General features: G+C 38.0%; 3 protein-coding genes across 4 annotated transcripts; 2 read left to right on the top strand and 1 right to left on the bottom strand.

Annotated features, from left to right (window-relative positions):
• Positions 1–1,341: 1,341 nt before the first annotated feature.
• slc25a27 (solute carrier family 25 member 27) lies at positions 1,342–3,989 on the bottom strand. 2 transcript variants are annotated; one of them, XM_056765293.1, is made up of 9 exons: positions 3,561–3,989; positions 3,192–3,383; positions 2,967–3,051; positions 2,770–2,892; positions 2,579–2,691; positions 2,407–2,491; positions 2,227–2,319; positions 2,017–2,119; positions 1,342–1,947 (listed from the first exon to the last, which is right to left on the bottom strand). In XM_056765293.1, exons 1-9 carry the CDS (start codon positions 3,643–3,645, stop codon positions 1,876–1,878), a joined length of 951 nt encoding a protein of 316 aa, XP_056621271.1. In that variant the 5' UTR covers positions 3,646–3,989; the 3' UTR covers positions 1,342–1,875. The 2 variants fall into 2 exon arrangements, with proteins under 2 accessions (XP_056621271.1, XP_056621272.1); XM_056765294.1 differs by lacking the exon at positions 1,342–1,947 and having other exon boundaries at positions 2,019–2,119; positions 2,227–2,296.
• A 282-nt stretch (positions 3,990–4,271) lies between these two features.
• abracl (ABRA C-terminal like) lies at positions 4,272–6,049 on the top strand. Its single transcript, XM_056765296.1, has 3 exons — positions 4,272–4,336; positions 5,155–5,222; positions 5,633–6,049. Exons 2-3 carry the CDS (start codon positions 5,162–5,164, stop codon positions 5,815–5,817), a joined length of 246 nt encoding a protein of 81 aa, XP_056621274.1. The 5' UTR covers positions 4,272–4,336; positions 5,155–5,161; the 3' UTR covers positions 5,818–6,049.
• Positions 6,050–7,364: 1,315 nt separating this feature from the next.
• heca (hdc homolog, cell cycle regulator) lies at positions 7,365–12,005 on the top strand. The gene is made up of 4 exons (XM_056763647.1): positions 7,365–7,766; positions 8,868–9,977; positions 11,177–11,331; positions 11,515–12,005. The coding sequence occupies exons 1-4, from the start codon at positions 7,598–7,600 to the stop codon at positions 11,677–11,679; spliced, it is 1,599 nt and encodes a 532-aa protein (XP_056619625.1). The 5' UTR covers positions 7,365–7,597; the 3' UTR covers positions 11,680–12,005.
• The last annotated feature ends 855 nt before the right edge of the window (positions 12,006–12,860 follow it).

The raw sequence follows: 12,860 nt of genomic DNA on the forward strand, positions 1-12,860 counted from the left end.
CTGCCAGTGCCATCTTTATCTACATTTGCCCACAGTGAAAATAGCTATAAACCTTTAACTTGGATTCACAAATTCGGTCCAGATGCTTCGGCAGCACTTAGTCGAAATCGTTCATTTATTAAGTCATAAATGGCAAAATGTGAGACAGAGTCAGCAGTAGTTCCATAATGGGTTCTTGCAGACACATAGAGGGAAAGATTTAGCCTCCATGCAGATATCAATTCATTAATATTTCAATCACTTCTGATGTACTGCTTGAACTAATTGTCATTCTTACCCATAAAGAGAACAAATTTGTTTTATGGTTTAAATGAGAGAAAATGTGAAAAAAAATCAAGCAAGGCCTTTCCACATTCTCTTGATACACACTGCTGAAATTGTACTTGATACAAATGTAAATGTTCACACATACACCATGTAATGTTTATTCTTATTGCCACGTGACAATATGCAGACAAGTCTCTTTCTGGGCTGTCACACACTAGGATGCAAGTTATTATTTGAAAAGTTTGAACTTTTTGAGAAAGGGCTGAACAGTATCTTTAGGATAAGGCTTCAAAGCCAAGCACGTGGGAATATTCTCCGGCTGCTCCATCCATAGTTTATGGGCTATGGATTTTTCACACAAAATATTGGAAAGGGTGGTGAGGGACGCCTCGTCTGGTGCCTGTTGAAAAAGAAAATGTTAACGTTATACATTAATGTAGGAGCACACGTATCTCAATTGAAGCACTGCATTACACCAATTAAAGAAGTGTTTGTAGTATTTAAATACTTCTTGGATATAACGCATTTGGCTCGTTTCTGCGATGTCAACAGTGCCGCCATATTGGGGAGGGAAATGTTATGTTCGAAACAACTCGGAGGTCGTAAGTACGAGGAAGTTATAAACATGTGAAATATAGTGCTACGTTTTTGGGTGGAAAGATACAATATTGTCCTAACCATTTCGTAATAAATTCATATAACGCTTTTTTACTAAACGTACATAACAAACCATTGAAATCGGTGCAGAAATATAGACGCTATTTTTCTTTTCATGCAGAAAACCCAAAGCCCCGGGAGCGATTGCCCTTTCCAATATGGCGGCGGCCATTGCGGCGTCTATATACAGTACGGTACTAACCTGTAACACTACTTTGTGCATGGTGTCCAATTCTGCCAGATACTCCTGGGTATCAGGGTCGTTGTAGTTTAAATGAATGGCTGCAGTGGCTGCATGACAAGCTTGAGTTATAACGGCACCTAAAGGCCACGATAAAACGTGGATCAGGTCTGATCGTACGATAACATATTGCACTAAACGCCTGGATGTGCTGCCACTCGGCGTTGCCATTTTACTACACGTGAAAGTCCTTAGATAGGAAATGACGTTGTCAATGAAATCTTGTTTAGGGACAAGACGACCTCTAGTGTTTGGATTACGTGTGTGCACATTTTTTTATGTTGTTATTAAAGGGGTTCAAAGAAAGTTAAGAAAAAAATCAGCATTTGTAAAAATGTTTTGGCTACAAACGCAGCTACATGGACACAACGTTAACCATAACAAACCATTAAACATACCACTAGATCAGCGCATTCTACATAAACTTTCAATAAAAAGTATTAAATGAAAAGATTAGCATCCAAGACAAACAGTTCCACTTTTATTTTCTTTAATCCTAATTGAGGCTTGACATAGTATATATCAATATGTGTTGATATAAAATGACAATTAACATTTTTGTTCCGGTGTCCTTGAATGCGTGCGTGTCTGTAAATATAAGTGAATTCACACATAGTCCTAAGTAGACATAAATATTTAGTTCTTAGGTTCAGTAAAATAATACCGAGTTTTATTCTGCCATTTTTTTTTTTACTCAACTTTTACATTCATTAAAATGAGCTCAAGCCCATTGCTCGTCTCATTTGCTCAAATGTTAGCCAGAAGGTTAAAGACCAGGGAGCCTGAAAATAAAAATAGTGTTAGAAAATATCATAAATATAAAACTCATATTATATGTGAAATCATCTTACCATTCTAAACCAGGTCGGTAGAAATCCTTTATAAAGCGATAAAAGACCTTCTACTCTCACTGATTGAACCAGACAGTCCATAGAAGACTTGTAAATAAGACCCCTGTATGAAATGATTGTAAAATTATTTTACAGTAACAAATAATTCTGCATAACTTAATGTAAATATTTTTGGCTGAAACATACGATGCACAACAACTCATAACTGACCTTCCATTTAAATCCCGTGGCTGATTCATTACTCGAGTTTTTACAACATCAGCTGGTGTTCCCATAGTTGCTGCAACCAATCCAGAGCATATGCTATACAGAATATTCAACAATTTTTTTTAAAATTATAACATGGTTGTTTTGATAACAATAATAGAGTAATAGAGAATAGAAAGTCACCTTGACAATCCATGACAAAGCATGTTGTCCTGTATGGATGTGTTGCTCAGTAGAAAATGCTTTACTGTATCATAGGTCATCAGGTCTGTGAATATGAAATAAAACATTTCAGACACAATACAAAAGTACAGCTGTCAACAGATTTCCATCTCTAAACTACTTTCATTCATACCTCCTAAATTAACCAGAGCAGCTCTCTGAACATTGGGCACCCATCCAGCCCAAAGGCCCCTTATTCCTCCTTCTGTAACAATCTTCGTAAAAGCATGGTAGACCCCAAGTACCCTGTTTGTTAAAAAAGCCATATACTCAAAGCAAGCAGCCACATAATGTGACGGCTTATAAAGCATGACCGTGTCTCACCTTGGAGGCTTCCCTTCTAGGCGATGCATGCCCTCCATTTGCATCTGAACCTTCACTAGATCTGTCGGACTAGCAATGAACTGGCCCAAGGCACCCGATATCATACTGCCAATCACTGCTTTCCTATGGATATCACAGAACACATGTTGATACGAACTATAATGATTCATGTTCCAAATATCAGACGTTTCTCTCACCAAAATGGAAAGCTTCCATCTTCAGACCTTCCCAAAACAGACTCCCTGAGTTGTTCGTAGGCCAACATCCTTCCTCCAGAATAAACTAAAAATGAAGTTTAGAGGTCAGAAGAGTGAAAACGAGTGCATTTATATGCATGTCGGTTTGATGCTGAGTAGTTTAAGGGATGGTTCATTTTGATTTGTGGTTAGTTTGTGTTGTCAAGCTTATACAGATTTTTTTACCTATATGCCTATAGATAGCTGGTGTGACCCCCTGCCATAATTTGAAGGGTCCCTCTTCACGCACTATACCCACAGCTGTGCTTAGCATGCCTCTGTATTTGGGTTGAGTATGCCTACTGCCACCATTCTGTTGGGTACCACCTTCACCCTGTATCTGAAGCCTGGTTTTGGTAAGGTCCAGGGGATACGTTACTATAACAAAGGTAGAAAACACACAGATTTGTGCATATATATATATATATATATATATATATATATATATATATATATAAGTAGACATTATTTGCAAAGTAATTTATGTGATTAAAATTGCATTTGTATATTTAAAAAGAACGTACAACATGAATAACTATAAAAAAATACATGTACCTAATTCTGCAACAGTTGCAGCACATGCAGACAGTGTGAACTTTGATACTCGGGGCCACTGCGAGTTTTCCTGCAAAGGAGCCATTGTGTCTTCTGTTTCACACAAACCGATATGTGGACATTCAAATAATAAATGCAAGACGTAACACAACAGTGTGCAGTTTTCTCTAAGTCCGAAGTCATGCTTTGTTAAACGTTGACATTGCACAAAAGGACAACGACCTTTAATGAGACGTTACGGTTGGTCCCTGCATTTACGTAGTACGTTTTGACTACAAAAGAAGCCGGTCGATATGCGGAACTACATTTCCCAATCGACAGGGACGTTGACGGCACACTGATTGGATAGTCCTTTATACACATGCGCCAGGTTACGACAGGTCTCGGAACTACTGTTAATATCCCACTTTCAGACTTCGTGTTTGTTTAACTCCTACACTTTTTGTTAACTACTCGAAAGCAACAAACGTTTTTTGTATAGCACTATAGTAATATGTGAGAATAAATTGTTTTTTACTGCCACCTGGCGCCAAGGAAATGCTAGCAAAGTTAAGCAGAAGCATCGCATTTTCTCTGGAATCATGATTTAGTCAAAATATCAAAGTGTGTTCATTTTATTTAATTGTTTTCGGACCGATGAACTATTTAAATAATTATATGAACAGGTAAACTTTGTAACAAGGATAATCTTAATGGTGCCTTTCACTGTGACGTCACATACAAAGCCACCTATTTTTCATTCAGTCTACAAGCGGCGGCACAAAAGCATCACAGAGGTATGTTTGCGGTGGATAGTTAAACTGCATTTAAATGGTTTATGCTCCTTGTTATTTATCCTTGTATTATATAATGTTTATTATCAATTGGTTATGGAATAGTAATCCAGAATTGGTATGATCCGGTTTAAATGGGTTTTATGCACAAACGAGAGTTCATTTGTTTAGACTATTAATTTGTATGTACGTAACATAACACTGTGTATTTTATGGTCGTATGAATAAAATCGATATGATTCAAAACAATTTTCACTCATTTACTTCACTTTGGGTGTTAGGATTTGCACTTCCGCATTGCATGATCAGACGAAAACCCTCGTGCTCCGTGAAAACCGTGCTTGTTTATTAACCGTACTGAAGTATTCTTCAACCACGATCTTCTGACCTGTCTTGTATTAATAATGTTGGTCACATGCAATAGTTCTTGAGCAAAGTTCAACACGATAAGTATTTGTAACCCATAAATGGTCAGCATCTGCAGTAAGCCGGTAGGGTGCGGCGTTGCAGTTCTCTACTCCTCCATAGGGGGCGCTCGATAATTAGACAAGTGTATATTCAAAATGTCTAAATCTCAGTGTTTAGTTATTTCACCCAAGTGTGTATTGTTCATTGTTGTAATGCAAGAGTGTGTATTATAAATTAACTATTATTTATTCCTCCAGTTACAGTGTAAAAATGTTTTTTTGTTGTAATGCACGCACGATTTACCATAAATTTGAATAAACCCAAATGTGCTGTTATGGACCAATTATGGCAATGTGCGAGAAAGTAAACAAGGTCATTATGACATTAACCTATAAATGCATGTATGCTTTTAGTGACAAAATGAATGTGGAACATGAAGTCAGTCTGCTTGTTGAGGAGATTCGTCGACTGGGCAACAAAAGTAAGTTTTGCTTTATATTTTTGAATTTTACAGAAATATCCAAATCGTGCATTCAATGTAAACATTTTTATCTGTGTTTCGTGGGATTCAAACCCATGACATTTTTGCTATACTCTACCAACTGAGTTACAGGAACGGGCTGGTAGCCTGGTCAACATCTTTTTTAGACATATTTAAAGATATACTTGTGTGATGCTAAAGGGTTGAATTAACACGTCTATACAGGTCGTAAATGTCTAATACTTACATCTCCTTACGTGTCTATAAATAAAGACTTGTGGAGTTATAGGAGCCTTTCTGTTCATTTATAAAATCTTTAGACCCTTTCAGTCTCTTTTACTCTGTTGGTAGGATTGCTCCTGTAACATCTAAGTTGTTTAAACAGAGAGTTTACTCTTACTGTCATACAGATGCAGATGGGAAGATCAGCGTCAAATTTGGAGTCTTGTTTAATGATGACCAGTGTGCCAACCTCTTTGAAGCTCTGGTCGGAACATTGAAAGCGGCCAAGCGAAAGAAGATCATCGCATTTGAAGGGGAGCTTTTACTGCAAGGAGTTCATGATAATGTGGATGTCATATTACTGCAGGATTGAATTTGACGGTCTTTTTCAGACGTCACTGCTTCAGTGAAAGCAATCTACATTTTGATAAGGAAATATACATGAGAATGTAAGATTTTTGTAAACTGCATTGGAATATTTTTATACACCAGTTTTTTTTCTCTCAGGGGAGTGATTTGCACAACAGTTTTAAGAACGTTGCAATCTTCCCTGTTTAATCACGTACAGCTGAATAGCTATATCATTAAAACATTACATTACAACATTTGTAGTGTGCATGGTCATGATTATACCTTTCTGGGACATTGAATGAATTAATATAGGACATTGTTTTCAATCTAATGGAAATGAAAACGTGCGGCCAGTAAATGCCGATTGTAAAGTCTCAATTAGATTATATATTGATGTCTTATTATAGCTAGCTATAATGATTAAGCCCAACATAATTGTTGTCTTCCAACAGTAATCATAAAGCAGTGTGTTTGCAAAACCCTTTCTTTTTCAGTTATTTGTGCCAATTATAATTTCATATATGAAATATTATATTACACATAAATATTATAAAGGTTTTTATGAAACAAGAACGATTAATCAGGGAGCAATGTCCAATAACCTGTTTAACTAAAAAATATTCCGTCTTTGCAGTGAAAAAATTGTCTTTTTCAGACTTTCTAGTTGATGTTAAAAATGTCACACAAAACTCCCAAAGGTGCAGTTTGTGCCTCACAGAAGCTCAGGGAGAATCTTAATATACGAGCAACAAAACAAAATATAGTATTTCGCAATAAATATAGGGGAGTTGATTTATACTGGGTTATAAAAATCACATATTGCTGTCTGTAGAAAAAGCTATGAAACTTAATTTAATGTTCTTTTTTTATGAGAAGAGCATCAAATGTTTACATGTTTGTTTTACATTCTCTCTTTCAATCTGAGCTTTGATTTATGTTTTGTATTTGTGCATTTAAAAAATGACTTTATTTATTTAAAAGCACAATAAACGCTGGCACACAAAAACTGAACTGGTCTTAAGATGCTATCTTTAAAATCAATGAACTGCTGAATGCTTCAGATAAAATGTATGCTTTTTTACATTGTAATTTATATTTTAGTATATGATTTATAATTCAGCCTCTATTACATTTAGACCAGTCATTTCCACGAGGGTCATTTTTATTTACCTTAGACTTATGCAAAATGAAAAAAAAACTCTATTTTAAAGAAAAGTGTACATTTGACAAAAATGTTGAGAATTTCAGGTCAATTTCAAGACAAGTAATCTGGATCTTATTACAGATAGCAAAGAAAATGGATTTAATGAATCAATGTTGAATTGAACCAATTAACAAGTATTCAACATTAATCAATCTTTGCTGTCTTGGTTTAATAAACTGAAATGTTATAGGCCGCATAAAGCTTTGCTATTTTTGTTGTCTATTTCTGGCAAAACATTTAAAGTCTTCAATAATAACAGCATTGGGTTCAATATTGCTCGGGACACCCTCTTCTAAGTCTGTTCTATTAATAACCCTGAGCTTCGGATCAGAGAAGAAGGCGGAGTCAGAAGAATACAGCGCCTGACATTCTCTCTCCAGAGCAGGAATCAAAACAAGAGAGGGACACGCCTTCTTCATGGTGTACCTATGCTGTCAAGATCGCATGCACGATCCGGAGGGGGATGACGGTCGAACCGTAACATCTGCATCACCTGTACATTACCGTTCGCATTGCATTCGTCAAGCAGCATCGATATGATATCTGCGGAAGCGCTCGGTCGTCGTTGACAGACCGCATTCACACTGAGCGCTCCATTATGCCCAACCAGAAGAGCAACAAGGGGAAGAGAAATAAACGCACGAACAGTAGCGGAGATGAGCAAGAAAATGGAGCCGCGGCGGCCGCGGCCGCAGTCGTCACGACGAGTGGAACAGCTGCGGTGTTGACCGGGGCCACGGCTGGTCCTCCGACCGACAACAGAAGCGGTAAGATTGTGACAGTAGATGTCTCGCTATAACGCGACTTTATATCTGGAGTTCCTTATGTTGCCCAATTGCTGCAACTTGCTTCGCGCGCATGCCATCATCCTCACCATAACCATCATTCTTGTAGTGAGAAGGGAAGCTGTTACGACAGTGTCTGGAGATAGTTCCGTTAACTCATGCATCTTCTTAAGCGCCCTAGCTGTAAGGTGGCTGTGTAGGCCTTTGACTTTTGCATTTGATATCTTGTCAACCCTGACCAAATCATGTACGTTTTGTCCATATTTACATTCATATAATGACGTGCACTTAAATATTTAGTGCGTTTAAGGTTTTAAAAGTAATGCATTTGAGTGGCAATAATGCACATGTACGATAATGTATTTATGATTCACACACACATTAATGCAGACGTGTTTCTGTCACACTTACACTTCATTCATTTAAGTGTTGCATAATATTTGTCCTTGCTGAGTGGGAATCTCACCCACAGTGTTGTCATAAATAGCACAGTGATGCATTTACATTGAACAGTTTGTCAATTACAGCAAGGTGTCAGAAGTACGTTGTCTATTAATAGTTATGTTCTGTTTATTTGCAAAAAAAGGATTCATTCCTTCATGCATTCATTCATTTTACCCATTGATGAATGTATGACAACCTCAGTCAAGATCATATATATACATACGCATTTTTTTAGTGTGTTTATTGATCGCAGGGAAAGTAAATCAATAACTTTTTAACACGTAATGAACCACGTAATATAGTATCTGCTTTATTTTTGTTTGAAGAGATGCTGTTGCTGTTTACTGTATAGTCATCTTTATGCATAAAAGCTATCTTTATCTTAGGTTGCAGTTCACTTATTTACAATCATAAATTCATTCATTATTCATACATTCATTAAAAAAGAGTAAGGTGTCGGAATCACATTGTCTAAAAAAAGTTACATTTTGGTAAGTTTGTTTTCTCTTTAAAATATATATAATATAACATTTTTGTCACGGACATCACATACGTACAAAACTTCACTACATATTGTGAGGTATAACAAAATTTGGACTTGAACACTGTAACAAGCTCAATCTTCATTGTGTTTGCCAGAGGCACCATGTGCCACCCCTTTATTGTGCAGTCTGGGTCGTCCCATTGACCTTGAGAAGGACGACTACCAGCGGGTCGTGTGCAATAGTGAACTCTGCCCCTACGGCAACTGGATGCACCTGCAGTGTTTCTACGAGTGGGAGAGCAGCATCCTCGTGCAGTTTAACTGCATCGGCCGGGCCCGCAGCTGGAACGAAAAGCAATGCCGACAGAACATGTGGACCAAAAAAGGCTACGATCTGGCATTCCGCTTCTGCTCCTGCCGCTGCGGCCAAGGACACCTGAAAAAAGACACGGACTGGTACCAGGTGAAGCGCATGCAGGACGAACGCAAGAAAAAGATGCCGGAGAAAGGGAGCGGGAAGCTTTGTCTCGGTGCCACAGGAGGTGCTTGTGGGGGGGCCGGGGGTGGTGCGGAAGCACCCGATGAGCCCAAGAAAGGGAAGTCACCGGGAAACCATAAACTGGCTCACCGCGGCTCCAGTCAGGAGCTTTCTCGCCGACAATCGGTAGATTGGCAGCTAGCTCAGGAGAAAGGCTATGGGCTTCCTCCCAACATGGGTAGCGGGGTGTCCCACGGTCTCCGGTCACCTTGCGAATCCCCTGCTCAGTCTCCTCCATCCGGCTTCTCCTTCTCACCCCAGTCTCTCGGTGGTCCGCGCAGCTCGAGACATCTGGGAGAGTTTCTGAAGAATGCCGTTCACATGGAGGGTCACAGAAAGCACCTGCTGCCTGGAGGTGTAATGGCACGCGGGGCTCACCTGGAGCAAGGAGCGGCCGGCATGTGCCTGCCTCGGCTCTCTCCAGGAGACAACCCCGTGCAGTTCCTGCGGAGGCTGGATCTCTCCGAGCTGCTCACGCACATTCCTCGCCACAAGCTTAACACCTACCATGTGCGGATGGAGGACGATGCCCAAGCCGGGCAGGGAGAGGATCTCAGGAAGTTCATTCTGTCTGCTCTCAGTGCGAGTCACAGGAATGTTGTGAACTGTGCCCTTTGCCATCACACTCTGCCCATCTTTGAGCAGTTTCCTTTGGTGGATGGAACGTTGTTCCTGAGCCCATCACGCCATGATGAGATTGAGTATGACGTGCCATGCCATTTACAAGGTGAGGGAATCCATCATTCACACTCCGGTGGGTCGGTTTCATAAGCAAAGGAGAATATGAAAGCATAAAAATGCAACTTAAGAGACCATTCCAAATTTTCTAGATTCCCTTTCTAGATATATTGGGGGCCATTACACTACAGTGTATGTTGAATTTCCACCAAATCAAACCTCTGGAGTGACATAAAGTCATCCAAAAGCAATGTGAAAGATTGACTGACAGCATGACAAGATGCATGAAAACTATGATAAAAGTTATCAGATAAAAATAATTTGAACTATTGTATTGTATAAAAGTGAATAAGATCTATTTTTCCCTTGCAATATTTGAGGTCTGGAAAAATAAAGAGCCTCTTTTCTGTTATTTTGACCTGTTTATCAGGTTTCATCTTCTGCGAATATATTTTGAAATACTTGATATAGGTGTGTCGCAATATTTCAGTATTGTACTGATAATTTCTACGATCATTATTGTTCAATACACATACGGTAATATTACAAATATTCCCTTAAGACCGTTTTCCCTTAAGACTCACAGTGGTAGTTTGAGTAAAAAGACAAAAATATTTATTAAAAATGAAATAAAAATGAAATAAAGAAATAATTTATTTATTCATTTAAAAAACGTTTCTACAGTATCAGGATAAATACGTTATTGTGAGTTTTTTTGGCCACGATAATCATGTAGTGAAACCATAATATTGTGACATCGTCCTTCTTATTTGGTCTTTCACCAGAAATGTGTGATAATATAACTTAACATTTACATTTAATTACATTAAATATGAAAATCACATTGTCAGTTTCTGCTTTGTTTTGGTATCACTTCACACTGTTATTGTCACTGGGTCTGGCTTTTTGATCAAGATTGGAAATTAATATTTGAAATATGTTTTGGTTACATTCAATACAAAACAAACAAAAATGTTTTTTAGTAGAGTTTGTGACTATTTGACCTGCTGTTCAAGTCAAGGAAGGACATTTTGAGCCCGACAAAAAGAGCTAGGGGTAGAAAAGTACCAAAATAGCTTTGAGCTGATTTTGAATTCACTGCCCGTCTTCATGTAATGAAGCAGCTAGACGTCTGTGAGTGATAATAATGCTTTGATCATGCCATATTATTAATTCCCTAATAGAATATATTTTCATTCATTAGCGTCTGATTGCGCTTTTAAAGTGTTTTCTGTTCGTATTCAAAAGGGAGGCTGATGCACCTTTATGCCATATGTGTGGACTGCCTTGAAGGAGTGCACAAAATTGTGTGTATCAAGTGCAAGTCCAGGTGGGATGGAAGCTGGCACCAGCTGGGCACGATGTACACATACGACATACTGGCCGCGTCCCCGTGCTGCCAGGTAATGCATTTGTTTGTCTTTGCACATAAAGACTGGTGAATGTTTATACATTTTATTTTCTTAAATACAATATGCATTTTTGTAAAGTTTTTACTTCATCAATATTCATAAAACACTTAAGTTACAGACTTAAAATCGAGTTTCTCTGTTTTAAATGGAAAACTGCTCTCTCTGTCTGCTCAGGCCCGGCTAAACTGCAAGCATTGTGGGAAACCGGTCATAGATGTACGCATAGGCATGCAGTATTTCTCCGAGTACAGCAATGTGCAGCAGTGTCCACACTGTGGCAATCTGGACTATCACTTTGTTAAGCCATTCTCCTCCTTTAAAGTCCTCGAAGCTTATTGACAAAAGTTGCAATTGCATGCTAGTACTTTTCTCTGTTTATTTTTTCTATTCATAGAATTACTTATTTTGGGCTCTTGTCAAATCTTTGTGTGGGTTTAGTTCTGTTTAGGACGAATTAGAAAGAATCAAAGAAATCGTGACGTTATGACGTCAACTTTTATAAAGAGAATGAGGGTGTGCTTTGCGAGTATTCTAACGCCATCCTTGAAATGTCTAAGCTTGCATTTAAAATAAAGCAACAAAACTGTGACAAGTGAATGTATCTCTGTATGCCAAATTTGCTCTTTTGTACAAAAACTGAGAAAACAATAAAATATATAAAAGGATTTCTTTTCATACTGTGATTTATTATTCAATGGTTTGGTCAGTTATCATTTTAATCTAAAACGTCCTTTATTAAATCCCATTCTGCTCAGGGGCTGTCTACGTTATTCCGGTTTTACATATCAAATAGCGGTTCTCAATGAAGACCTTTATTGGAGATCAAACGATGTGTTCGTAAAAAAGTAATGTGATGAATATTTATTTTTCATATTTTTTACATATGGAATTAAGGCTAATGACTTGACCAGCATAACATGACCCATGTGTCCACAACACATGTGTAAAATAGTGTATAATAATAGTGTATAATATAATATATCAGACTGCTGCTCAGTTTTTTTACCATCACGGCTTTGACCACATGAAGTCACAAAAACTACTTGCAACCTAATAACAAGAAAAATCGATCAAACCCTTAACACTTCTAGAAGCAATAACCTTATAGACATTTACAAACACCCTCATGCGATTATAATAGGATTTTACTGCGTTTACACTTTACCTCATTTAAACACAATCTTTCGATTTAAATAATTCGATTAAACTCATAATCGCAATTCGAATAACCGAATTAACATGTGGCACGCGGCGGTTTTAATCGCAATATGACGGCATATACCTTAACCGCATTTATACTGCTCTGATCAAAGGTACAAATAAGCTTCTGTCACGCACCTTAAGGGCAAATTCATGGTAAACATGACTGCTGTTGTACATGTAAACGGGAGAAAGAGGCGTTCTCATGTCATGTAAACATGTTACTGAATTAAGTCTTACTCTGATTATTGGCAATAATCGCATTGCTGATGCGCATGTACACGTAGTCAATTAAGGGGTGATTCACATTTCGCGTCTTT

Source organism: Triplophysa dalaica, chromosome 13 (assembly GCF_015846415.1).
Source record: "Triplophysa dalaica isolate WHDGS20190420 chromosome 13, ASM1584641v1, whole genome shotgun sequence".
Classification (NCBI taxonomy): Eukaryota; Metazoa; Chordata; class Actinopteri; order Cypriniformes; family Nemacheilidae; genus Triplophysa; species Triplophysa dalaica.

Coding starts and splice junctions, on each gene's coding strand:
- heca (XM_056763647.1), top strand. CDS start 7,598: ATGCCCAACCAGAAGAGCAACAAGGGGAAGAGAAATAAACGCACGAAC. Junction 7,767..8,867: donor TCCGACCGACAACAGAAGCG/GTAAGATTGTGA, acceptor TGTGTTTGCCAG/AGGCACCATGTGCCACCCCT. Junction 11,332..11,514: donor CCGCGTCCCCGTGCTGCCAG/GTAATGCATTTG, acceptor CTGTCTGCTCAG/GCCCGGCTAAACTGCAAGCA.
- slc25a27 (XM_056765293.1), bottom strand. CDS start 3,645: ATGGCTCCTTTGCAGGAAAACTCGCAGTGGCCCCGAGTATCAAAGTTC. Junction 3,052..3,191: donor AGCTATCTATAGGCATATAG/GTAAAAAAATCT, acceptor CTTCATTTTTAG/TTTATTCTGGAGGAAGGATG. Junction 2,492..2,578: donor TGCTCTGGTTAATTTAGGAG/GTATGAATGAAA, acceptor TCATATTCACAG/ACCTGATGACCTATGATACA.
- abracl (XM_056765296.1), top strand. CDS start 5,162: ATGAATGTGGAACATGAAGTCAGTCTGCTTGTTGAGGAGATTCGTCGA. Junction 5,223..5,632: donor TCGTCGACTGGGCAACAAAA/GTAAGTTTTGCT, acceptor ACTGTCATACAG/ATGCAGATGGGAAGATCAGC.